Source organism: Alosa alosa, chromosome 15, assembly GCF_017589495.1.
Source record: "Alosa alosa isolate M-15738 ecotype Scorff River chromosome 15, AALO_Geno_1.1, whole genome shotgun sequence".
Lineage (NCBI taxonomy): Eukaryota > Metazoa > Chordata > Actinopteri > Clupeiformes > Clupeidae > Alosa > Alosa alosa.
The window spans coordinates 6,184,715-6,210,207 of NC_063203.1; the positions used below are offsets into that span (position 1 = coordinate 6,184,715).

A 25,493-nucleotide genomic window follows, 5' to 3' on the forward strand; every position below is an offset into this window, starting at 1 on the left:
GTGGGTCGGCAATATTTTTTGGGGATCTTAGTGTCAAATCAGATGTATGAGAAGCGCACACAAACAACAACGTTTCTTTTCTGAGTGACGCATTCATGAATCAAACCTGGTAGGCCTACTCAACAGAAGTCTCAGAAGCCCGACACAGACAAACTGTATGTTAATGTAGCCTACGTTGTGGCCTATTCTATAGGCCTATTCTATTCTGGCCATGTCTACACTATTCCGGATTTGTTAGTGTCTAACCTTTTGGCAGCGCCGTTGATCACACCTTGGATTGTTATAGTCCTTCCAGGGTAGAATCCACCATTTATGACGCTTTTGTATGGCACTGTCTTTTATAAGGAGATATCACAAGACTATTCAGCCATAAAGTAACAGGTTTGCACATTAAAGTCATCACCAAATGGAATTTAGAAATATAGGTCATGTGAGATATAAATATTCTTACATAGACTACTGGTGGCGGATATGGAGAAGGAACCTGAGGATAAGAAAAGCACAACATGAACGGCAACATAAGACGAATGGAGACAAATGAAAATAGAGACAGAGTCAGACCCTACGGACCAAAACGGGTGATAAACATCTGTCATGTCTCATTACTACAGTGCATATTCTAACCCTGACCCCTTGCCACAACACACCCACGCAGCAACTGAAAAATACTGTAAGAAGTCATAAACCTATAGAAGTAACAGGCCAACAACAGGTGATGCACATAAACATCACATGTTTTTATTATTTTATTTATACATATATACATATTTCCCCTCTTCTTTTCTCACTATTTTTATTCTTGTTTTAATTTGCCTTTTGTATATTTGTATTGTTCTTGTTTTGTTATTTTGATTATTGTTGTTGTATGTTTTGTAACTCAGGACATTGCTGTAAAAGAGCTTGATGCTCAGTCAATTTCTCCCTGAATAAAAAATGCTTGATGTTGATGATGATGATGTTTGTCTTGTCTTTATTTTTTATTAATGTCAATGTCTGTTAGTTAATGTCTGTTTTGATGTTCCTTTTTATCCATTATTACTCATTTTTATGTCTTTGGTTGTATTTTGTTTGTTGTCTTCTGTATGTGTATCTGTATTAAAAAAAATTGTAAGAATATCTTGTGTCATCATCATTTTAATATTGTTATGATTAGAGCGCTCCTACAGAATATCACTTTGTATGCTACTCATACAAATTGAATTGAATAACTTGTGATTGGTTTAACAACACACAACAATTACCGGATATCCAGCTGGGACGCCAGGAACAGCATACTGTGGCTGCAACAACAGTCACTTTTAAAGTTACATGCTTACAAAAAGTATCAGTGTAATCAATGCAAAAGTACACACACACACACACACACACACACACACTTACAGGATATCTATGCGGCGGGAAAGCACACTGTGGCTGCAATGACATGATGTTATTACAAGCTGACCAAACTAAAGAGAAGCTCCACAAGCTTTTTGTTGGTTTCATAACAGAACAGATTACTTACAGGGTATGCAGGCTGGGGGGTGCAGGGCTGAAAAGGACAAATGTGAAATATGTATTTTTGGTTTTGGATTTGGAAGTCATAATTCATATCATTCAGCACCAACACTAACCCTTCTAGCCTGATGACAAAAACCTGCATAATAACTGTAATGTTGATACTGTAACATGCTACTGTAACTTGGAACATTTTTAAATTCAGACAGGTTTGCTCACCTGAGGGCTCTGGAAAGCTATGGAACTGATCTCCACCATTCCATCCACACGGATCGTATCCACAGCAGCAAAATGGATGCGATGTCTGAACTCCATGAAGTGGCTACCATTAGTGGCAATCTGACATCAGAACAAAAGAAGCTGTGAATGTCTGTGTACAAAATAAATAAAAAAAACATCCATCAAATATCATCTATTAAATCTGAATAGCCGTCCATAGAATGGGAGGAACATTTAGCCTAGAAATCTTGACGCGCCCCTAGCGGCAGCGAATTACATTTGCTGCCAGGGCTAGTCTAGCAACTCTCCGTTGGCTTGTGAGCTCCAGAAATCGAAACTTAATCAGGCCAATGAAATCGTGTATAGTCGTTAGGTGGGCTTAACATAATGATTGATGGCAGAGTTGCAACGGTTTGGCTTGAATTCCCTGCTACTTGAAAACAAATAAGATGGATGTTGCTGCTGGCGAACAGTGTGACACGAGTTAAGCTTTTATTAAGTTGGCAAACGTTTGAACTAGCCAACTAGCTCCGCTGGTGGGAAACGCATGGGACTCATAGCGCTGCCGCTGTCCTATTGCGTGCAGAGGGAATTTGAAAGACAACTGATTATCCCGCCTCTCGGACTGAGGACTGCGAACGGTGAGTGTCCAGTCCCTACATTTTAATGTGGGTCTGGCTCGTCAGGCTAAGCAACATTATAATTGTAACAAAAACCAAAACCACCAAGAATCTAGGACACTCACTAAATTGTATGCAATCCACTCTCCTAGTCTAGATGTATAGATCAGTGGTTCTCAAACTTTTCACGATGAATAGGCTACCACCTCAGAAAATAATTGTCTGTACAAGTTACCACCATTATTACTGGCATTAAAATACAATGGTGTAGGCCAATTTCACATATTGTATACAGTATTGTACATACAGTTTTGTGTTGTTTGTTGCTGGAAAGTGCCACGGAAGCTTCAGTCACTTGTGTTGGGCTCATTGTCACCAATTTCAGTTTCTGCTCGACATATTCACCGCACTTCTCTTTCTAATACATCCAGTTTGGAGCCATGATTGCATGAATGTTTTCCGTTGCTTGCCATCACAGCTTAGCTTGTCAACCATTTGCTATTGCTTGTAAAAGTCCTGGCAGGAAGCGATTTCATCAAAGTTTTTTGGTATATCCAGTTTTTAATATTTTTTCCCGAAGTGTTTACAACTTAGCGTTAACTAATAATTGTTGCAAACTAGTACTACGAACAAAATATTAGTGCATTCATGGATCTACATCCTTATGCATGCTTCCTGACAGGACTTTTATGGGCTTTTCCCAAATCACGGAAGTAACGTCGATGCAGTGGTAGATAGCAGCAGAGAGTAGAATCCATCAGGCAAATGTTATTTAAATAAACTCCTGGTGTACTTTTCAATGCCTCGTTTTATGAGTACAGAACATAGGTGTACTACTGTAGAAGTTTCGTACCATTCAGGGCATTATTAGTGGGGTAATTTACGAGATACTCTATAGGTTCCATAAGCCTGCAGAAAGTCATTAAGTTTCTGACAGCTACTTTCGACTCAGGGGTTCGACCAAGGGAAAACGGGTTCTGGGAGGGTGTTTGGCTCGGGGTCATGGTGCAAAGGACCCTAGGGTGAAATTACTCCAAACCATCGCTTTAAGCGTAATAAGAGTGGTCACATAGCACGCTATTGTACATCAAACACCCGCCCACCTAGCCTCAGGTCTCCAATGCCACAGGAGACTGATAATAAGTCAACACGGGTTGCAAAACCAATTGATAATTTGAAAGGGTCCTGTCCTGTTTTATAGCATAGCGGTACAAAATATGACCACCGCTCAGTCCTGTACATCCGTTCCGCGAAAATAAATCACACTTCAATTTGTCTCCATATTTTACTCCATCCCCCACTCTTGAAACTTTTGTGTATGCTTGTTTGGCATGCCTGAGTGTGTGTGTGCGGCTGCACAGAAAGTAGCCTACTGGTGCTGAAAAGGTGAATAGATTGTAGAATAGCCAAAGAAGATGTAGCATTGTTATAAAACCTTTAAAATCTCTAAACAATCACAAGTAGGGCAGTTCATCACAGTTCATCCATTGCAACTGGATTGATGAAAGGTCACTTACACCTGTAGGCTACATTGTATTTGGGAAAAGCAAAAGGTATCAGCATAATGTTATATTTTTATTTATTTTTTTATGTATTTATAAACAAAAACATCTCTGTCAGTTCCATTCCGTTTTCAACAGCTATCAAAAACAAAGGTCATTTTTGGATGGATGGATTTGTTGTGAATGTTTCTTCTTCTACATAAGATTTTAGTCATCTTTAGTTCATGTAATACTTTATTGTCAATGCACAAATTAAGTAACAGTAGTCTGAAACGTTATTGTTAATGCACAAATTAAGTAACAGTAGTCTGAAACGAAATGCTGTTTTACATCTAACCAGTGGTGCAAATAACTGACATGTCCAAATGGGCCTTGATGAAATGCGTCGCTAGACTGTTCATACACATTTTAACGGGCCAAAGTTGAAGAGCTGTTGTCCGTTATTGTTCGTGCAAATATAGGCTGATTCATGTTCCCTTGCATTGTGTAACTGAGGTCCATGGCTAGTCTGGCTTTCATCAGACCAAGCTCAATCTTTTAAGAAATCAAAAAATAAATAGCGGGCAGATCAGGCTGGGTTCACCCAGCCTAGTCCATAGGCACCCGATATTGTTTAATTTTCCGATTGAGATATCCACGCTCTGGCTAGTCTAAATGCAAAAATGCAACAGGGAGTTATGACAAAACTGTAACTAACAAACTAGATCCTAATAGATCCTGTTAGCTTCCCTAAGCTACAGGTAGGCTTATAAGGTAGGCCTATTTACAACATAAATTGTCAATAGGCTATGCTGGCGACACAAATAAAATCTCCTTTGGAAACCAATGGCTTCGCCTTACAGTATCAAAAGCGGACTTAAACTGCCATATCGTGGGCGAAAAGTTGTAATAAAATTCACGCAGCTCCATGAGTCAAGGAAAGCGCAAATGAAGTAGCCACTTCTAAATGGGACCCACTACACAGTAGCTTAAGGTGTGTTGCTAAAGCAGCCATAATGAAATGAAGGTGTCATTGTTTGGGGGTCAGTGACAGATAAGGGTTGGTAAGATGAGAAAATTAAAAATATGTTTAAACCTTTAAAACAAAACATGCCTGACGTTTGCTAAAGTGTATACTTTGTATTTCTGTTGTATTCATATTATTTGATATGACGTATATGCTATTTTTTAACAAAAGATAGAACTAACAGCCTGTTAAATTGTCAAATGGTGTAACCACAAAAATGACAAATATCTAATATTTCACACCTCCTAGAGTTCATGCAATTGCTCTAATGAAATTATTAGTTTATTTTGTAATATCCTATGAGAATATGTTTTATTATATTTATTTCTAAATTTAAATTATATGGGTTTTTCATTGTACTGAGCAAGACCATATGCTGTAAACATCTTGTTTTCTTTCTATTCTTTGACCATTTGAGTAAAAATGGTTTAAACAACCATTATTACAGTAAAGTAGAGTATTAAATCATTATCCATATGATTTTTTTTCTGTACATTATTAGTATTTAAGACAAAATACTGGTTACACCAATTGACATAAATCGGTTACACCAATTGACCATAAAACGTTTATAGCAATAGGACAAGAAATTGACACAGAAAATAGGCATCAAGGTAAACTGAATTGGATATTTTGATATGTATTCATGTCATTCATCATATTCCATATCAAATATCATTTCATAACATCAATGAAGAAACTTGTGTTCTATTTGATTTCAATTCAGTTCTCATACAATTTCAGTCTATACCCATTATTTTCAAAGAGAGTGAGATAAAGGGCCCTATTTTCGCAATGCAAAACCTGGCGCAAAGAGTAGGCCTATTATTATTCTGACGCAAAGTTTTTTCATATCTTACATTTCACTTTAATTAAATAATGCGCCCAGGGGTGTGGCAATTACCGACATAAGGTGTGGTCTGGCACATAATCTAAAAATCGCTATCTTATACCATCTAAAAAGCATTATGCCACTGACCAAGAAAAGCCTGCTGGTCTATAGCGAAAGGTGCATATGAAACACAGCTGAAGACGCACTGTCACGAGATGTAAGCAGCAATTCCTCTGCAGAATAAATGTCCTTAGGTTATTGATTCATTCGAACATTATAGTGGGAAGTTTAGCTTTTTTCAGGCTATGTTTTTGCAATGGTAACCCATTGTTAGTCAATATTGAAAGTAATTAACTGTGTATAACTGATTTGTCGTTGACTATGACACCACAGTGAAGTTAGTTTCACTTTGTCTATATGTTTAATTAATAGACAAGTGCAGATGTGTGTAGCCTATACTCTACTCAGTTTTAGTAAAGAATGGCTTAGTGGAATACCTGTTCCATACGGTCTTGCATGCAAGCAGATTCCTTCAAATACACTGCTGACTATCAAAATACTGATGCGCTGTTTGAAGTTGCCCTGCTTGCTGTTAAAGGGAATGACAGATGTCCTCCTCATTGGTTTAAAGGATGTTAAGCCCAAAACACACCCATGACTGATTAAGAAACATAAGAGCCACCTTTTTGCGCCAGGCACCTGACGTTTGATAACAAAACCACCCCAAATGTGGACTGGACAAACCCCTAAATGTATTTACGCTATTTGCTAGTGACCATGCATTTTATATTGCTAAATTAGGGCCCAAAGTGTGTGTGAGAGAGAATAAGAGTGAGTGAAAGAGTGGGTATGATAATTTAACAACCAACTAACAGCAGGATCTGCGTTCACATGCACTCTGTGGCGAGACAAGTTTTTCTTGCTTGTAAGTGGCATCCATTGGGGGACAAGAGGTACATTTTATATATAATAAATGTATTTATATTATTTATTTATAATTTGAACATACTGTTTACATACATCATAATAAAATATAAAACAAATATTATGGAAGTTCAAATTTAAAATGAAAAGCTTTGACATTTCAAAAATCTTAAATTATAAAAATAATATAATTGGCACCTAAAATGACATACTCTTGGCGCTGAATCTGATCAAACTGGTCTCAAACAGAAAAGAGTCAAATGGTGTAACCGGTTACAACATTTGACATTTCTATTTAAAAGCAAAATTTGCAGGCATTATTATGGACAACTATGTACACACTTCACCTTTATGTGAATATGCAAACACAGTTTTTACATTAAATTGAATATTTTATGATTATTATGATTTATCAACATTTTTAAAAGGTCATACCATTTGACATGTAACCTAAGCTTGCCTGGCCATGGCCTAAAAACACTATTATGTTACTTGAAGAGAGTTGCTAACCTTGACTCATAGCAGTTGGGGTCTTGAAGGGTCCTTCTCTATGACATTATTTCCTGTCACATGATTCTCTGACACAATTCATACAAAATTGCTCCTTAAATGGTGGTTACACCACTTGACATTTTAAGTGGTTGATGTGACAGACACGATTCCCCATATTAATTCAAACATTCAGAACAATGGGGTTTCATTACTTGTATTAAATATATAAAAGTTCTTGTGCAAGATCATGGCAGATTATTTTAGAAGGGATTTTGGAGAGAATTTCACATTTTTTTCAGCAAGTGTAATTATTTGGTTCATGTTTTTGTGGTTACACTGTGTTGACAATTTTACCCAAATTCAGTTAATACTCTTTCAAAATTAAACTAGATGTACCGCAGAGCGGTACAAAATATGACCGCCGCCCAGTCCAGCACATTTTTTCCACAAAAATAAATCACGCTGAAAGACCTATATGATTCTAACTGTCTCACTAAATAGCATTTTCACACTCAATTATCACTGGTATCTGCTAGACAACAAGTACCAAAACATGATTAGTTCAATTCTGAGAAATTCTTGAATTGTGTGCATGTGTGCGTGTACACATTTATGTTTATGTGTGTGGGTGTGTGTGTGTGTGTGTGTGCGTGCTTGCTTGTGTGTTTGCCTGCGTATGTGTGTTTGTGCATGTGCATGAATGCATGCGTACATATGTCTACTGTGTGAGTATGTGTCATACGTATGATTACTGTGAATGTATGTGTGTGCGTGTGTATCTGTTTATGCACATGTGTGCACATGGAATGGGTTAACATGACCCCTGGAGGCAAACATACGAAAAAAATTGGTCATCCTAGGCCCTAAGGTTCTCAAGATATTTTTGTTTTGACTATGTTAGGTCACAGATACCTGCGATTACAACACCTCATTTTTACTTTTTTTGTGTTTAACTAGGTGGCGCTATACATGAAATAAGTGGTTATGGAATGGGTTGACATGGCCCCTTGAGATCAAAATACAAAAAAAAAATGATCCTCCTAAACTTTACGGTTCTTGAGATATTCACAGAACACTGTGTCTGCCCTACCCTCCTTTCGGGGGGTGCAGTCCAGCGGGGGGGCTACAGATCAAAACGAAAAATGGTTCCATGCTATCCATATGGGGTTACATTCCCACCAAGTTTCGTCTACCCCGGTCTTTCAGTGTCCTGGGAATCCTTGACGGAAATTTGGACATGCGAAAAAGAAAAAAAAAAAATCTGACTAAACCTATATGACCTGCGCGGCGGTCATAATAAATCCAAAACTTTAAGATTAGGGTTTGATGAAAATGATATTTGAAAATAATTTGTCAAATTATTTTCACATTATAACAATTTTAAATGTATGTAACCCATATGTACACAAAAAAATGAGCGCTCGGGGATGAAACAGAATTTTTCCATAAAAGTCTAGTGGGGCTACATACCCACCAAATTTCATGTGCCCCGGTGGTTCGGTGTCCCGGGTATCGTTGACCAAAAATTCAGGAAGTAGATGACGGAAAAAAAAAAAAAAAAAAAAAAAAAACTTTGACAATCCCTATATGACCGCTTCGCTAGCGGCATAAATCATTTATCATCATCTTTATTTGAGGCAGGCTGGTATTCGAGGCAGGCTTTAGACATGCATTTCGTTTGGAGCGGCATGCATACCCGTAAACTATCAAAAGCATTTTCGGTTTGGTTTGGGATTTAATGTACTTTTGGACTGTTTGATTATATTGCTAAATGTTGGGACTGATGGGCACTGAAATCTGGAAGATATTTGATGGTTCACTGTTAAGTTTCATGCAGTTGAAAAAGTGTCGGGATTTCCACTGCTGTTTATTGCGAGACAAGGCAGCCCTTCATTGAATAGGGGTTGTGCTGTAATGGAAACCTTTTTGCGTAGCCAAGTAGCCTAAATTGAGTTATTGTTTAATTATGCATGATTTAGTATTTTTTTATTTATTTTTTTATTCGTAGGCTGGAATGCCTTGAGTCGGAACAATTGACCTGTCGCTAAGCGCCACCCTTAGAACGCTGATGAGCCAATGACAGTCCAGCCTCAACGGGACTCGGAAATTAGCTCGGACAACTCCATAGGAAACAACAGGGGGCAGGAGTTGGAGTATGGAGTTTATTAACTCAAAAAACCCACTTTCTGTTGCAATTTTCTGAGTGTTCTGGACTGGTAACTTGTTAAGCCAACACTTGTTAAGTTCTAACGTTGCATAAATATTAACTGCAAACACACAGTGGAGAGTTGATTTGGTTTATACCAGACAATTTAAGTAGGCCTAACTAGGCTATTTGATCATGTAGTCTATGTTTGGATCATAGGCATGATGATTCATTCATGGCCTCATAAAATATCAACATCCCATGTTGCTTTTTTCTACCATTAGCCCAAGTAGTGACCAGTATTCTACCATTGGCCCAAGTAGTGAAAACAATTGTTTGAAAACAATCAATGGTATTATCTTGATATTCTGGCAAGTTTAAAATATGATGGTCGAAAGTGGGCCAGAGGTGGCAATCCGATATCTGGAAATCTGATCTCACTATGGGTTTGTGTTCACAATTTGGTCCCCCTCACTTTCAAAATATCTTCTGCGCCCCTGGCTGAGAGTTTTTTTAAACAACACCCTTTGGGTCTTTGCAGTGGCGGGGTTCAATCTTGCGGGTGGTTAGGTCTCAAGGCTGCAAATGGGTTGGATATTCCTTATGTGGGATATGTAGACATTAATGTTACTGTATTTGATGTGTGTCTTCCTAACTGTGGGGAACTGGTTGTCAAAGATTCTCTGCATTACAAGAGCAGAAGGTAAAAGTGCCAGGTGTTCTAGGCATGAATGTAATTAAACATTGTTATTCTGCCTTGTTTGGGAATTTCAGGCCCCTCAGGTGTTATCGGCGACCCCGGCCTGGAAAAAAGCCCTCCGCTGTTGCCAAAAAACAGAAGCCATCTTGCAGTCCCTAAAAGCACATAAGGTGAGGGTGCAGGGTAAGCGTTAAGATTACAGCTGGCACACTCACTATGGTTCCTGTCAGTGGCGGAACAAGTCAGAGCCGGGGGCGGGGCACATGACCGGGCCCTTTATTAAACTCATCATAACATAATTTTACAACATAGGCTACACATGCCCGCAACAGCGGGTCTTACAAGCGTCAGCGCCACGGAGAGCAACTATGTAATTTTGAAGTCCATCGAACGTACATGAAGTGTAACCAAGAGAACAACAAAAACATTAGGCTACATGACCCCTAATCAGGGCCGGAGTGGGGCCACTTTTCAGCCCGGGAGTTTCAGGGCCAAGCCCACTTTTTTAGTCGTGGTAGAAAATTGGATAAATATGGCAACATTTCAGCTCTTATCCTGTAGTTTTTATTATTGGCTACCAATATTCCACTATTCCACAAGGATAGGTTGATAAGTTAACAAAAACAGGAAGGAAGAAATAAAGCATTTGAAATGTATCCCACAATTCCACTAAGAGGCATATTGAACTACTGTATTGTTTACATGTTTTTTTCTGCATGGGTCAGCTATCATGTTGTTGTTTGGTGATTTGCTTCTTTACTACACTCACTTCTGAGCAAACAAGGCATATACGTTGATCATGTAGCCTACTGCTGTCATATAGCCGATGCTCTTTCTTACATAAAATAACTTTAATTCATATGGTTAACTCTATTATCCTCTATAGGCCTACTATTACTGAGCAAATATCCCTTACTTTCAAAGCCCAATATTGACAGATAATCTGATTTCCCACACGATGAGTTTAGGCAATGCCAGAGCTGAGATGTAGCGGTTTACGTCATAAACCTGGCAGGAAAGTTCAGAGCGGCAAAATTAGCGGCACCTCTCCATGCCCTAGTGGCCAGACTGTGCAGCACCCGTCGAAGGGGTAAGACACCTCATCTTTCTCTGGATGGCTTGTGGGATGGGATTTCCAAGCCCTGAAAGAGAGACTTGTAACTGCACCTGTTTTAGCCTATACAAACTTTCAGAAGCCATTTGTGCTGGAAATAGATACCAGCTTTGATGGGCTCGGAGTGGTCCTCTCTCAAGAGCAGGAGGGTAAGTTGCGCCCAATTGCTTTTGCAAGTCGTTGTTTGAGGAAAGGGGAAAGAAATATGGACAATTACAGTTCAGGCCATCCTTAAAAATATTTTCGTTTGCCGTAACCCGACCGACCCTGTCAATTTAGAACCGACCCAAATATTTATTTTTTTCCCCTTTTAGTCCGACCGACTTGCCGGTTGTAAACTTCGCGTAATACCGACCGATTGTTTTTTTTACTCTAAACAACCAATACAAATGCAATAAAATAATATTTCTTTTAGTAGGCCCAAGTATTGTGAATATAAATTGCCTACATGCAAACGTGGCTCACTTAAAAAAAAAAAACCTGTGGCGTCATCTCTACACCATTGGTTTTTTACGCATGTCACACTATGGCCTACGCTTCCGTTTCATTCACACAAACTGATAACGCTTTTACTTGGCACGAAGTTCTGGAAGAACTGTGGCCAGATCTTTTTCATCCCTCCTCCCCTAGTCTAACGGTGACCGTGTCGGAGTATTGAAATTGGTTGTGGTCTATTCAGCATTTCTCAAAATATGGGTCCGCAACATGGAGACTGCTGGTCCGCGGGAGTCGGGAGTGAAATTAGGCCCGGTGCTTCATCTGATAATTTGCTGCGCAGTTGATCAAGAAACCGCGGATCGACGAAAAAAAAAAACAAAAGCGTTTCTGCTATCGATGTCATTAAACATGGAGCCCTACAATTAAGTGGTGGTATGAGCATTCATTCAGTCTTGGCGTCTGCGCGAGAGAAACTGAAACTAATCGATAACGTTGGTATCAAAGCTCGCTTCAACCTGTTGGAAGGCTATTTATTTATTTTATCGAAACTTAATAGAACGACGTTGTTTTTTGGAACTTCCTTAGAAACAGAGCAGAGACTGTATAATACACTGTATAGCATTGAGTATTGTATAGTCAAATTTCAATATAACGTGGCCAAGAGCTATTGTAGCCTTCTTTCTGGGTACATGTAGATGAGCCCTATGACCCAAAGTCTGCCATGACCGGACCTCAGGTCAAAGAAGTTTGAGAAAGGCTGGTCTATATAACCTGCATCAGAATGAGGTTTGCAATGGTGCGCCTGAAGGCACGCGGGTTGAAGACCCAGTCAGTTACGTCAATGATATGCACATTTGTGTAAATTCATTCCTAAGTAATCACCATGACCAAAATTGTACTTTTTTTTTTTTACTTTGAATCTTGAAAAAACAAATATTGACCTACCTACCGACCCATTTTTAATTTTTTTTGGCTGTTACTGCAAACAAAAATATTTTTAAGGATGGCCTCAATGAAGTTAGAATGTCTTGCCTTGAAATGGGCCGTCTGTGAGAAGTTCAGGGAATATTTGCTGGGCAATTCCTTCACTGTGTACACAGATAATAACCCCTTGTGTCACTTGCAAACTTCTAAAGTTGCCGCACTGAAGCAGAGATGGTTGTCACAACTGCCCTCTTTCAACCTAAAATATCAATACCATAAAATATCGTCCTGGACGTATCAATGGAAACGCTGATGGTCTGTCACGGCAAGTCATTGCAAAGACTTTTCCCGGGATTGAGGTTCCACCGTGCCTAAGGGAAGGATGGATGCGGCCCCCACATGAACAGGTTGGGGTGATGGGGGCAGAAATATCGGCTTTTCCAGAGTGTTCACAGACAGATTTAGCTTTGTTGCAGGCCCTGGACCCCATCATTGGCCCCATCTGTACCGTGTGGAAGGAGGGCCATCCACCAAGCCCTAGAGATTTGGATGGAGCGGGTCGAGCGGTGAGAGAGCTTGCCTGGCCTGTATCGGCTAATCTACACTCAAGATGGTCATCGGGAGGTGGCTCAGTTGTTACCTCAGTGTCTCCAGAAGGTGGTGATATCCAGCCTGCATGATGCACATGGCCATCAGGGGGTTGATAGAACTGCGGAGCTGGTGAAGAGTCGCTGTTATTGGCCAGGTATGTGGAAGGATGTGGAAAGGTGGTGCAAGGAGTGCAGACGGTGTATCCTGGCCAAGGCTGTCCAGCTTAAAATAAGGACCTACCTTGGGACACTACAAGCTATGAGACCCCATGAAATCAGCAAGTGATGGTAAACATACTGGTGCTCACTGATGTCTTCTCCAAGTTTACACAGGCAATTCCCACTCGAGACCAAAAGGCCTGCACTGTTGCGGATGTTCTTGTGCGTCATTGGTTTAGTGTGTATGGGGCACCCTGTCGAGCCGCACCACTGTCTATCATCCTCAGGGAAAGGGAAAGGGAAAGTGTCAGAGACCCTGGACTAGAAGCTCCTGATTTCTGGGTGCATGAGCACCAAGAGCGTCTGCAGTAGGCATATGCCCAAGTTCGAGAGAGGCTGCAACAAAAGGTGTTGCAACGGGATCAGAAGTATTCCAGGGTGAATGACAAAGGATTTAAGGAAGGTGATCTGGTTTACTTGAAAGACCAGGAATAAAATACAAGATGTTTGGAATCCCTGTCTGTATAAAGTGATGTGTGCTCCTGGAGATCGAGGAGTGGTGTATTCTGTTGCGCCAGTGTCCCAGAAGGGTCCCGTGAAGCGAGTACACAGGACCGAGATGAGAGCGGCACTGCTGCCGCTGCCACAGAACCCCTGGCCAAACAGTGAGCCATCTACCTGGGAACCAGAGGAAAATGATGAAGGTGGGCCAACTGTGGCATTACTTGAGCACCCATATGAGTCTGTCTGGAAGCTGAACCGCAATCAGAGGAAAGACCCCCATTGCGACAGTCTGGCGGTCACGGCGGGTCAACATTCAAATCCATTTAGGTTTCCTAGTATAAGTATAAATATATACTCTTTTGAGGGAAATTTGGTCTCTGCATTTATCCCAATCTGTGAATTAGTGAAACACACTCAGCACACAGTGAACACACAGTGAGGTGAAGTAAAGAGCTTTCAAAAGTTATCCCGCACCGCACTCTTTTGCGTCGGGACCCGCAGGTCTACCGCGGGAGTGCAGACCTCTAAGGTGAAGCACACACTAATCCTGACGCAGTGAGCTGCCTGCTACTGCGGCACTTGGGGAGCAGTGAGGGGTTAGGTGCTTCAGGACTTCAACTTCAGGAGGGATGGGAGGGAATGATGATGAGTGCCACTGATTGTCAGCACCTGTGTGCTGCTGCTCCTCAGACCAAGTGTGCAACCAGCCGAAGGAGGTTGCTGGTTTTCTCCTTGCCTTGAGGTATGTTACTAGGCCTCTTTTATTCTCTGTTTGTGGAGAGGTTGTGAACTGTTTTTATAAAAGTTGTTTTATTTTGTAACAGATGTAAGCAGATGTACTTTGTCCGGTGGTATGTATGTGAGTAATTTCAGCTTCTGCAGGTAATGGGAATTTTATCTGTTTAGTTTCTGCATGTTAACCTTTTAGAGGATACGCTGCTGATGTTACTTTTGTCTGTTGTAGAGACTATGGGGGATTCTGAGAGGATGGCAGCGTAGAGGCTTTGTTGCTTCGCTGTTCCTCTTGTGTTCTTTTGTCTTTTCTTTTGGTTATATGTGATTGTGTATGCATATGCTTGTGTTTTCTTTTCTGCTAGCCAGCAGCGGTGGTAATTGCTGATAGATAGATCAGCTTGTGTGAGTTAACTGAGTGAACTACTACTGCGCTGATTAGCAGGTTTATGGGTCATTCTATAATTCAGGGTACATTTCCCGTCTCCATGATAAAGATTTAGTTATTATCAAAAAAAAATAAATCTTTATGGAATCTATTTTGAACAATTATGCTAATAAGACACCCTTTCACCAATAACAATGCTTTATTATTTTAGACCCAATTTATCCACAAAATATTAACTTAATTACTTCTACACCCCATATTATTGACTGTCTCAGAGCCATGCATTCAACTTGACTAAACATGATGTTATCAAGTCTAACAATCTATTTTTTGGAGATTAATTTACTAACTGTTATAACATCAGTTATATACAATGTCCATTTGCTGTATTATGCAAGATTTAAAAAAATATCTAATTTTGGTCCGTCTCAAAGTTCTTGTCAACTCTGTTAACTCTGTTATAAAACTGCTTAAAATCTACACAGACTTTGAATATGAAGCATGATGCCTACACAGAGAGATGTCAATTTTGAAAAAAAATATGATTAAAAGCCATTCAATTCTGGTTTTATACATATCATGCAGTTTGAGGTTAGGATGTGGAGCTAAGCCACAAAATGATGGGAAATGTCAACTCCGTGATCGTCAACTCTGTTAATTCTGTGGTAATTGTGCATAGATTAATAATAACAGAGTTGGCAATGATGTGCTGTCAACTCTGTTAATTTAAGATTTTGCTCTCAAAATGATGACTAAATATGTTTTTTTTTGTTTCAAATGTATATTAGAATATGTGTTACAACTAATATTTTTACCACAAGGTTTTTTTTTATTATGTAGAAGGTACCTTTTTTTAAGAAAATATGCACCTCTTAGAAACTTGCCAGTGGAATGTGTTTTTTTTTTTTTCAGGACAAAAAGTAGCAATCTTATCAAATTCAAAATTGCTACAGTGACTGTAGAGACAAACATTCTCTTCGGGAAGGCATAATTTAAAAATGTATCACATTTGCTAAATATGCATAATTTACTGAGTTTGTCTCTAACAGAGTTGACCATTTTTTCTGTTATTTCATAATTTTTTCAAATAAATAGTTGAAGTCTTACAGGTTTAAGCTCAGCAAATACTTGTCATGTTAACTTGGAAGTGTGTTCTATGACTATAAAAAAAAGTTTAATGATAAAAACTCATTGTATTTTTTTGGTTTCTTTCTATACTTGAAATGTAGGCCTACCCTGCATTATAGAATGACCCTTGTTTGTTTGTTTGTTTGTTTGTTTGTTTTGTCAAACCATTCCCTATAAGTGTCTTTGTCTAACCCAGCGTCTAGTGCATGTATACGATTGTTGGGAGGTGGAGCGGGGCTTATGTTTGTGGCACGTTTGCTTGAGTTTGAATCTTTTATTTGGCACCTGTTGAGGCCCTGAGTGTATTTGATCTTTTGTTTGGTCGTTGAATCCTTTTTTGGTTGTAACCCCCCTGCTCTGTCTCAGAAGGTGGATGGTTAGAAGCTGTGGTTGATCTAGCTAACTGTGGGGGAAGGCTTACTAAGTGTTGCATGTGCTCTCAAACTGTTCTCCATGAAATACATGTAAAATAATTATATTTTTATATTCTCAACCGTTACCTACTTCTGTGGTATTATTCCTAGAATTCTGGTCAGACTACATGTATATATATGGGCATCACTTTCAAATGGCCACTTCAGTCGCGCATTACGTGGCGTGAAGCTGCGTGAAGCTTTAGTACCACTCTCAGCCACTGTGCGTCGCTCTGCCACTGTACATCGCTCTGCCTGCCGCCCCTTCTGAAAAAGCTCGATTTACCTCGATTTAGGCTACTTGGGTATGGCTTAAGGCTTGACTACACGGTGGTAACGGAAATTGAAATTTGCTGTCTACATTATTGTCAGTGTTGGGTTAACGCAACTACGCAAATCAAAACAGTGATGTGATAATTGAGCCAGTGAGAAATAACTGTTCAGAATTAATCTGTAGCCTTGGGTAGGCTTCTGAGACGTTTTTAACAGGCTACTCTATAGAGGCTTAGACAACTATGACCCACGTTTTGGTTTCGTAAATTAATTTGCCCTACTTCTTGACTGCAATGTAGTCAATTGACTGCTTGACATGTCATTTTTATTTTTCTGTACAATAAACAAATACATCTGCTTTATGCCGCAGAATTACATTCATATTTGGAACTTACATAGTCCAATGCATCGTTACACTACAGTATATATATACTTTTTTTCGTGAAAGACAAAAAAATAGTTTAAATTTAACTTCAGTGATCGCGTGGTTAAGGATTTTGAATGGTAGGCCTATATATTTTTTATATAATTTGAAGTTGATCGTCATCTTTATAAAAAAAAATAATATTGGAGACTCCTGGAGTACCACTAGAGTATCTCTACCCGTAGGCCCTACCACAGTTTGAGAACTACTGATCTAGATCATCACACTCCCATTAGTCGCACCCACCTTGAATGAGTCCCGACCAACTTGGATCATTAGGTTGAAGCATGATCCCTGCGGAAAGGGAGTTGGATGCTTTCGCTCCTCTTGGCCCCATCTGGAGTTCTGGAAGGTATTGGTCACCACATAACCAGGGCTGGCATCATATCTCGGGTTGAAGTGAAGGGCGACATCTGCCCCTGCTGCCGAACCGCACTGTAGATTCACGTGGAATCTGTATGTGTAAATGGAGAGAGAGAGAAATTCAGTGGTCATCAGCTTGTCCCATACACGGGTTTTCCGTTTACTAACAAAACTAGATGCGCGCGCGGCCGTGGGGCAGAAGACGCTTGGTGGCCGTCCACAATAATAAACTTAACCTAAATAGACGGCTGCTGTAAGCTACAATCGGATTTTTTTTGTATACCACTGTTGTCTCAATGATAATAACATCTCATTTCGGGCTATATTTCAGAGTTTGCCATTCATTTGCATTATTAATATAACATTGTATTTTGTCATTTTTGGCGAAGACATGCATTCCGTCAGAGGCGCACCTTGTCAACAGGCAAGGCAGGCAACTGCTTGGAGCCCCGAGCCGCTAGGGGGCCCCCGAGACCTGGTCTCACCACGTTTGACGGTGGGACAAGCGAGAATTTCGTCTATAGACATTGAATGGTGTATTTTGCCTGCTCCTGTCCTGTTGTACGAACAGTACATCTGTACATGTATGCTATGGCCTTATAAACAGCGAATCTGTGTTCAAAAGAGTTCAAAGAATCCGCACATATTTAGGCTGTGGTAAATGTCAATCAAGGGTGCAGAGGGTGCAAAGTGATGACGGATCAACATCGAAGTTTGGCATTGACTCAATGAAGTTATAGTAGCCTACTGTAGGCTAATGGCAGAAAGATTGAACATGATTTGCTACATCTAAATGACAATAAACTTGAGCTATCTAGCAACAGTTACAACTAGTTAAGCAAGGAGATGGTTAACGTTATGTTTGTATTAGGGCTGTCAGCAATAACGCGTTAATTGCAATGCGATTAGGCTAAGCACCAAGCATAACGCATTCATTTTTGTACACTTTGATGCACCGTTTCTTGTCCTCAAACTAACACAGACACTTCCAAATAGCCTAGGCTCTGTCTGCCTTCCTCCTATAGTCATGAAGATAATAAACACTAACACAGTTCTAAACTCCCGGTTATTGTTAAAAAAAAAAAAAAAAAACCCTGTCGGCTCAGGCGACATGGAATTAAAATATCACAAACACCTCAAGTTTAATCTATAATTATTCTGCCTGTCCAATTTTTTAAAATATTTTATTTTACAATATCGATTTACAAATAGCCTATTCACCAATAAGACTGCAAGTGGGTGCTTAAACAAATAAAGCACACCAGAATGCACTGGATCCTAGCTGTGCATATTGAAGCCAGTGCTTCAATATTGCACTTTTGTGCTTCTGTTTGGAGCAGATAGGCCACATTGAAGGCGCCACTGTGTTTCGTATGGTATAATATTCTATCAATATAAATCAAACAGCGACAGCGTCAGGCTCCATGTTAAACTGTCCATCAATTCCAAAATTATTGTAGCCTAGAGCCTAGTGTTGGAGTACCCACATTTACTTTTCACAATATTGAAAGGGGAGATAAAACAGAGTTCATCAAGATAAATTAATTACTAATTTTGGGTATAGGACCCCAATAAAGCTATTTCACTTCTATACTTTCTATTTTGTACAAAATTTATATTGGGTTTAAAGTAATGTATTCTATTTCATTCTATTTTATTTATTTATTTGTATATTTTTATTCTTTACATTTATATTGTAATAATGTTTGGAAAATTTGAAATAAAAAAAGTTTTTTATTTCATAAAATTTTCGTTGCTGTCAGATTATTTATAGCCTAACATAATGGTGATGAACACTGATCTATAAAGATAGTTCTTTATAGATCAGTGGTAGGGCCCCCTAGGAAGTTTTGCTTAGGGCCCCCACAGACTCTAGAATCGCCTCTGCATTCCGTTAGGGATATTGAACATATTGAACATTCTCTAACCATCGTGATTTCGAATTGGTGCAGTTTTCAGCACAAAAACTCATTTTATTCTTTTAATGGAGAGCCCTACTCTATGCTGTTTATGGTGCTTTCTGCCTCTTAGTTGCACACACATGTTTTCGTGACGTTGCATAGAAATCCATGTATACAGAAAAAATATACAGCGGGGAAAATAAGTATTAAACACGTCAACATTTTTCCAAACATTAATGTCCCTAAGTAGAGTTATGAGTAAAAAAGTGGAATGCCACAGGAAAAAAAGCTTTGTGGAAAACCCTTTATTTGTAATGAGAGCTTCAAGGCATTTCCTCTATGACGAAACTAATCAGTCGCAGTATTCAGATGTGATTTTGGCCCATTCTTTTAAACAGATAGTCTTTTAATATTGAAGATTCCAGGGGTCCCTCTTAAATCCTGATCAGGTAACTTCCAAAACTGTTCAATTGGATTTAAGTCAGGGCCTTGATTTCCTTTCTCTAAAAACCAATTGAGAGTTTCCTTTGCTGAATGCTTTGGATCATTGTCCTGCTAGATAGATAGATAGATAGATAGATAGATACTTTATTGATCCCCAGGGGAAATTCAAGAGTGTCTTGCTGGAAGGTCTAGCCATGTCTCATCCTCATTGTCCTGGTGGATGGCAAGATTCTCCCAGAAAAATGGCTCCATTCATCATTTCTTCAACTGTATGAAGTCTGCCAGTACCATGAGATGAAAAACAGCCCCACACTGTGATGCCTCCACCTCCAAACTTCACTGTTGGTATGGTATTTTTAGGGTGATGCATTTCTCCTCCAAATATGGTGTGTAGTATGACATCCAAAGAGTTACATTTTGCTCTCACCTGACCAGAATACATTCTCTCAGTATTTCATAGGCTTGTCCAAATGTTGTGTAGCAAACTTTCAATGAGCTTCGACATGTTTTTCTTCAGTAATAGAGTCATGTGGGGTGAGCGTGCATAGAGGCCATGGCGGTGGAGTAACAATTGAACCTGCTGCCTCCAAGTCTTTCTGGAGTGGTCCTTGGCTCTTATAGGCTACACTTCTGACTATCCTTCTTCTACTTCCTGGTCAGAAATCTTGTGAGGAGATCCTGTGCATGGCCGATTGATGATGCAGTGATATTCCTTCCACTTGCAGATAAGGGCTCCAATACTGCTTACTGGATGATTCTGAAGTTTTGAAATGCATCTGTAACCAGTTCCACTGATATGTTTTGCAACAATTATGTTGCAAAGGTCTTGGAAGAGCTATTTGCTTTTACCCATCATTACATGTTTCTTGTGTGACAACTTGGTAACGAAAAACCTTTCTATAGCTCATCAATATGTACTAACCCAGCTTACATTAATTTGCTCAGATAGGAGGGATAATTACTCTCTAACTATGTATAGATTCCAGCTCGTTCCTTTTTCCCTGTGCCATTCCACTTTTTTACTCATAACTCTACTCATGAACATTAATGTTTGAATTTTTTTATATGTGTGGATTACCTAAGTTAATACTAATGTCTGGTGGAAATGTCATGCAAATAGCCTCACTGGAAGTATACTTACTGAAAAAAATGTTGACGTGTTCAATACTTATTTTCCCCACCGTATTGAAATATGTTTTTAAAAATATATAGGCCTACTCTTGGGCCAATTTCGGATATTTACATATATTTCAAAATATATTGTGAAAATATATTATTTAAAATAAAGGCTATTTTTGTTTATGCGTGTGGTGCTAACTGTAGGCCTACACGAAACAGTCTACGAAGCACTATTTTCATTTGCTCTGTGTGTGCGTGTCTGGCTCAGGTTAGAAAACAACAAACCTGTTTGCTCCTGGAAAGACTCGGCCAGATATAATGATACTTTTGCCTTCCTGTAGACGTCCATGAATTGACCCATTAAAGGGGATCACCTGGAGGAGAAAAGAAAGTACAAGTAAACTACAGTAAGGAACAGACTGATATTAGCCTAGTTTGGAGAAACGTCTACTTAATGGACAGATCAACAATATGAGATAAGCATTTAGCCGACTCACCGGGTTGTAAAACGGCTCCTGTGGATAAAAGGCCATTCTTAAAAAATAACTTTTCCTTCTAAAGGGTAAACGTGTCTAGTTGTAAGGCACTAACTAGGCGCTACAAAGTGAAACAGATCACTGATTAAATGCTACAGGAGAAGAGGGGCGGAGAGAGAAAAAGCAGTGTGTAACTTCGCGGAAATCATACCAATCTGTGTCCGCGTTTTGCTTTCGTTCCCTGTTGTATTTATTGATACAGATAGCCCTATCTGCGACTTTCACTTCCAATAAGGCATGGTTCAAGAGAGGATTGCTGTGCCAATGTTTTGTCAGCGATTCTCTGTAATCGAGTTTCTTCGCTGAGCTGAGATCATCTCACCTCACAGCTCCCTTTATTTACTCATTTAGCATCCCATTTTCTTAAGTGGCAAAAGTAACGGTACAGACATTACTGGCATTACGTTTTTAGTATCCTATCCAACGTGCGTCAATGCGTGTTATTGCAACTTGCTCTACAGAGACACAACGTCTGCATTTAGCATGTATGTCATAAATTCCTCCATGTATGACATACATGGAGGAATTTACACCAATCTGGAGTAACACTGGTCATAAGATGAAAGAAGATGGAAATATGCAAATGGAAGAATGAGAAGAAGCTGTATCACAGATTGGTTATCTGGTTCATTATGTCCTGCATTTAATCCTATAGCCCAGGGTCGGACTGGGAACAAAATTCGGCCCTGGCAATTTTCTCCTGGACCGGCCCACTACTGGACCGACCCCCAACACCCACACAAGCCCACCGATACCAAAATCCCCCCCTGATTCCCCCCCCCATAAATAACAAACACACAGTATCATGCTGTAGCAACACTTCATAAACTGAAACCAAACATTTAGATTTGGACCTATAGGTTATTATATAATCAGTATCGTAATTTCTGTCAACTATGACGATGTCCATGCACGTTCAGTAGCCTATATTTTTTATTTAGTCAAGCAGTGACATGTGGTTTAATCAGTGTTGGGCAAGTTACTTCAAAATCGTAATATATTATGTATTACTTATTACTGTCATTTCAAAGTAATTCATTACATTATAATATTACTGTCTCTGAATTGTAAGGCATTACATTACTATTGTATTACTTTTAAGTTACTTTTACCAAAATATCTGGAAATATGGATTTGGAATTCTAAATGCAGTTTATTATGCTCAATGCAGCTCATTGCACTTCTAATGGAGGGTGATGTGGTACAACATAATGACTGAGCTAGGCTTAAGGCTAATAACAGTAGAATGCAATAGGTGCAGTGATGGCTCATGATGCAATACAAGGAACAATCATAGCCAGAATTTTGTTTAAAGAAGACAAAAGGTCAAAGTCTGGTCAATTGTGATAGAAATGCTGTAACTTTAGGCTTAGGCCTACTCATTAAAATCAACAGAGAGCCCACTACCTGTATATTGTAACCCAAAACTTAAAGACATGTCAAGATAGGCTACACAGTGCAGCTACTGGCCATTTTTGTGCCCTAACTGGTGAAATACAGTATTAACCTAAGTTATACTTTATACTTTGAAGTTCCTTTTGAGTCCAAACATGAATAGGTTTTCTTTAACCTGTGCTACACTTTTCCACCAAGTTGTGCGAAAATTGTAGGTACCCGGAGTTTTTTTTATGTTGACAGACAAACCGTACTACAGTAGCCTACATGGTGCAGTAAATGGAAGCTCTTCCATTGTGGACCGGCCCACCGGGCATTTGCCCGGTTGTACAGATTACCAGTCCGAGCCTGCTATAGGCCACTCATACAAGTTATCCCATTAGTTTACCAAAGAGCTCCTAATATTCATTTGTCCTCTGTCATTCATGCTTGACATGAATCATCAAGCAGTCTGCAACATCTTCCTATTTACTCTACATCTCACAACTCTCCTATACTGGATCCCATTTTGAACTTTAAATTTGTGCATCCACCAATTATAGACAGACAGACTCAATGTGCAATGACAGCATTGTTTTCTAAAACACGTCTTAGCTTCACAAGTGAGGTGATTTACCCTTTCTCTTCCTCCAGGCCTACATCCTGGAGCCATCTTTCTTACTGTTCCAAATGACACATGGTAATTGACATGTGAAAGCACTTAAATAATGATCTGTAACACAGAGTCTGATGTAGGCCTCAGGGGCGGAGCTTGAGGGGGTGCGGGAGGTGCGGCAGGGGCCCGGTGCGAGGGCGCCCCTCCCCCACCTCCGGGTAAGGTGGGACGGGCCTCTCCCACGGCACAAAGCCGGAGGAGCTAAGGGGCCGTGCACACGACGCCGGTTTTTGTGAAACCGGTGAGGTTTTGTTAACGGTTACGCCTTGCATGTACACGACGCCGGCAGTTTAGGAGACTGAAACCGATAGCTTTTGAAACCGGCTTCCGAAGTGGGAACTTTTGAAACCGCCGGCTAACTTTCGCCATGTAGAGAGGCCTGTAGGTGCGAAGCCGGCAACTTTATGACGACATAGCCCCACCTCTCAACTCAGCCAAGGCACTCGACCTGACATGTTGCTTGTCAAACCAAACCAAACCATTTATTTATCATATTAAAAAATGTTTCTTTCCCCTGTCATGATTTATGTGCACAATGTAGCATATCAGCTTTTAGTGGCTAAGTTAGAAGCACACGTGAGCTTAACTTAGTTAAACATTAGCTTACTGCATGTTAGTGTTTTCTCCAGTGGTGCTCAGACCTAATGCAATGCGTAGGCAAAGCATTTGAAATTTCACATAGCAGTCACATACCTTGAAAATGAACTTTATTAGTTTAACAGTTGAATTGAAAACCGAATTTTCTGTAGTCTCCTTATTTCATGCGACTGCTTAGCCAGAGCACTTATTAGACATTCTCTGGCTTAACAAACTGTTCCAACAATGTTTTCTTCTACGCGATTCACGCGAAATTATCGTGAAGCTTCTGCACAGCGGCGCCATCGACTGGTCTGGCATATGCACTACAGCACATTTAGCCGGTTATTTAGCCGGTTTCTTGCCAGAGTCGTAAAAGGTGTGAAAGCGGTAAGAGAAAATCCGGCCTCTAAGATCATGCTAACGGTTTCTTTTCAATCATTTTCATCAGAGTGGGACGTATTAGGCTTATAGGTTGCCCCAGTCAGGACGAGTTATGACTCACGGTTGCTGAAAAGTTTTGAAATTTACTTTGATGATTTAGTAGGTGTAAAATATTGAATAAAATGTTCTGCTGTATGACTGGCTTTATTTTAACTCTCATATTGAACTTTAAGACGTGCAAATTTACAAAATTGGATCAACGACATTGTCTCCTACAGGCGTCAATGAGAGAACATTTACACGTACATGCTTTTGGTTTCGATTTTCTAATTGGAGTAAGTCTTTGTGACAACACGTCATGCTACATTTGATAATGTTTGATCGTTGTTTTGGTATTCATATGAAGCATATTTTACGTAGCCTAATGAATGCGCTCTAGAAAGTGAAAGTAGCCTAACCTAGGCCTATGCGCTCTGTGTCCAAGTACAGCTCGCTGCTGTGCACGTCCGCAATTGATTACGTTCCTCAAATGGAGAACACATCAATCCCATGGTATTTTTGCCCTAAAATGCATGAAACATGCAAGTTCAAAATCCCGCCGGTACGTTACATCTCTGTTTTATATTTGCCTAGGCTACTAGCCTACAATAAATGAATTGAACGAACTCAACTGACAACAGGTATATCTACTGATTCGGTCATTGAGACTACAGAATACAGACTACAGAATACAGTACATCAAACTTTCTGTCTTTCTTAAGTTTATTTTTGTATTCCGGGGTACAGTAGCCTAATTGCCTAATGTCTTGACAATAGTTTTTCTTACCGGCTTGCTGTTTAAACTGACTGCGCCGCTCTGAACTTTCCTGCCAGGTTTATGACGTAAACCGCTACATCTCGGCTCTAGCATTGCCTAAACTCATCGTGTGGGAAATCAGATTATCTGTCAATATTGGGTTTTGAAAGGGATATATGCTCAGTAATAGTAGGCCTAGGCTACATTTTGTAACATTTATAGAGAAACCGAGGGGAAGTGAAATTAGAAATCGTTGGAAATTGAAAACACATACCTACAAAAAAAAAGATTCGGGGCTT

The 25,493-nt window shown here is 39.7% G+C and overlaps 1 protein-coding gene across 2 annotated transcripts; it reads right to left on the reverse strand.

The window, feature by feature from the left end:
* Positions 1-200: 200 nt before the first annotated feature.
* On the reverse strand, positions 201-21,496 carry LOC125308342 (galectin-9-like). Of its 2 annotated transcripts, XM_048264769.1 has the most exons (9): positions 21,350-21,496; positions 21,138-21,226; positions 17,272-17,479; positions 1,717-1,836; positions 1,505-1,531; positions 1,381-1,413; positions 1,242-1,280; positions 452-484; positions 201-335 (listed from the first exon to the last, which is right to left on the reverse strand). In XM_048264769.1, the coding sequence occupies exons 1-9, from the start codon at positions 21,383-21,385 to the stop codon at positions 216-218; spliced, it is 705 nt and encodes a 234-aa protein (XP_048120726.1). In that variant the 5' UTR covers positions 21,386-21,496; the 3' UTR covers positions 201-215. The 2 variants fall into 2 exon arrangements, with proteins under 2 accessions (XP_048120726.1, XP_048120727.1); XM_048264770.1 differs by lacking the exon at positions 1,381-1,413.
* Between the last annotated feature and the right edge of the window lie 3,997 nt (positions 21,497-25,493).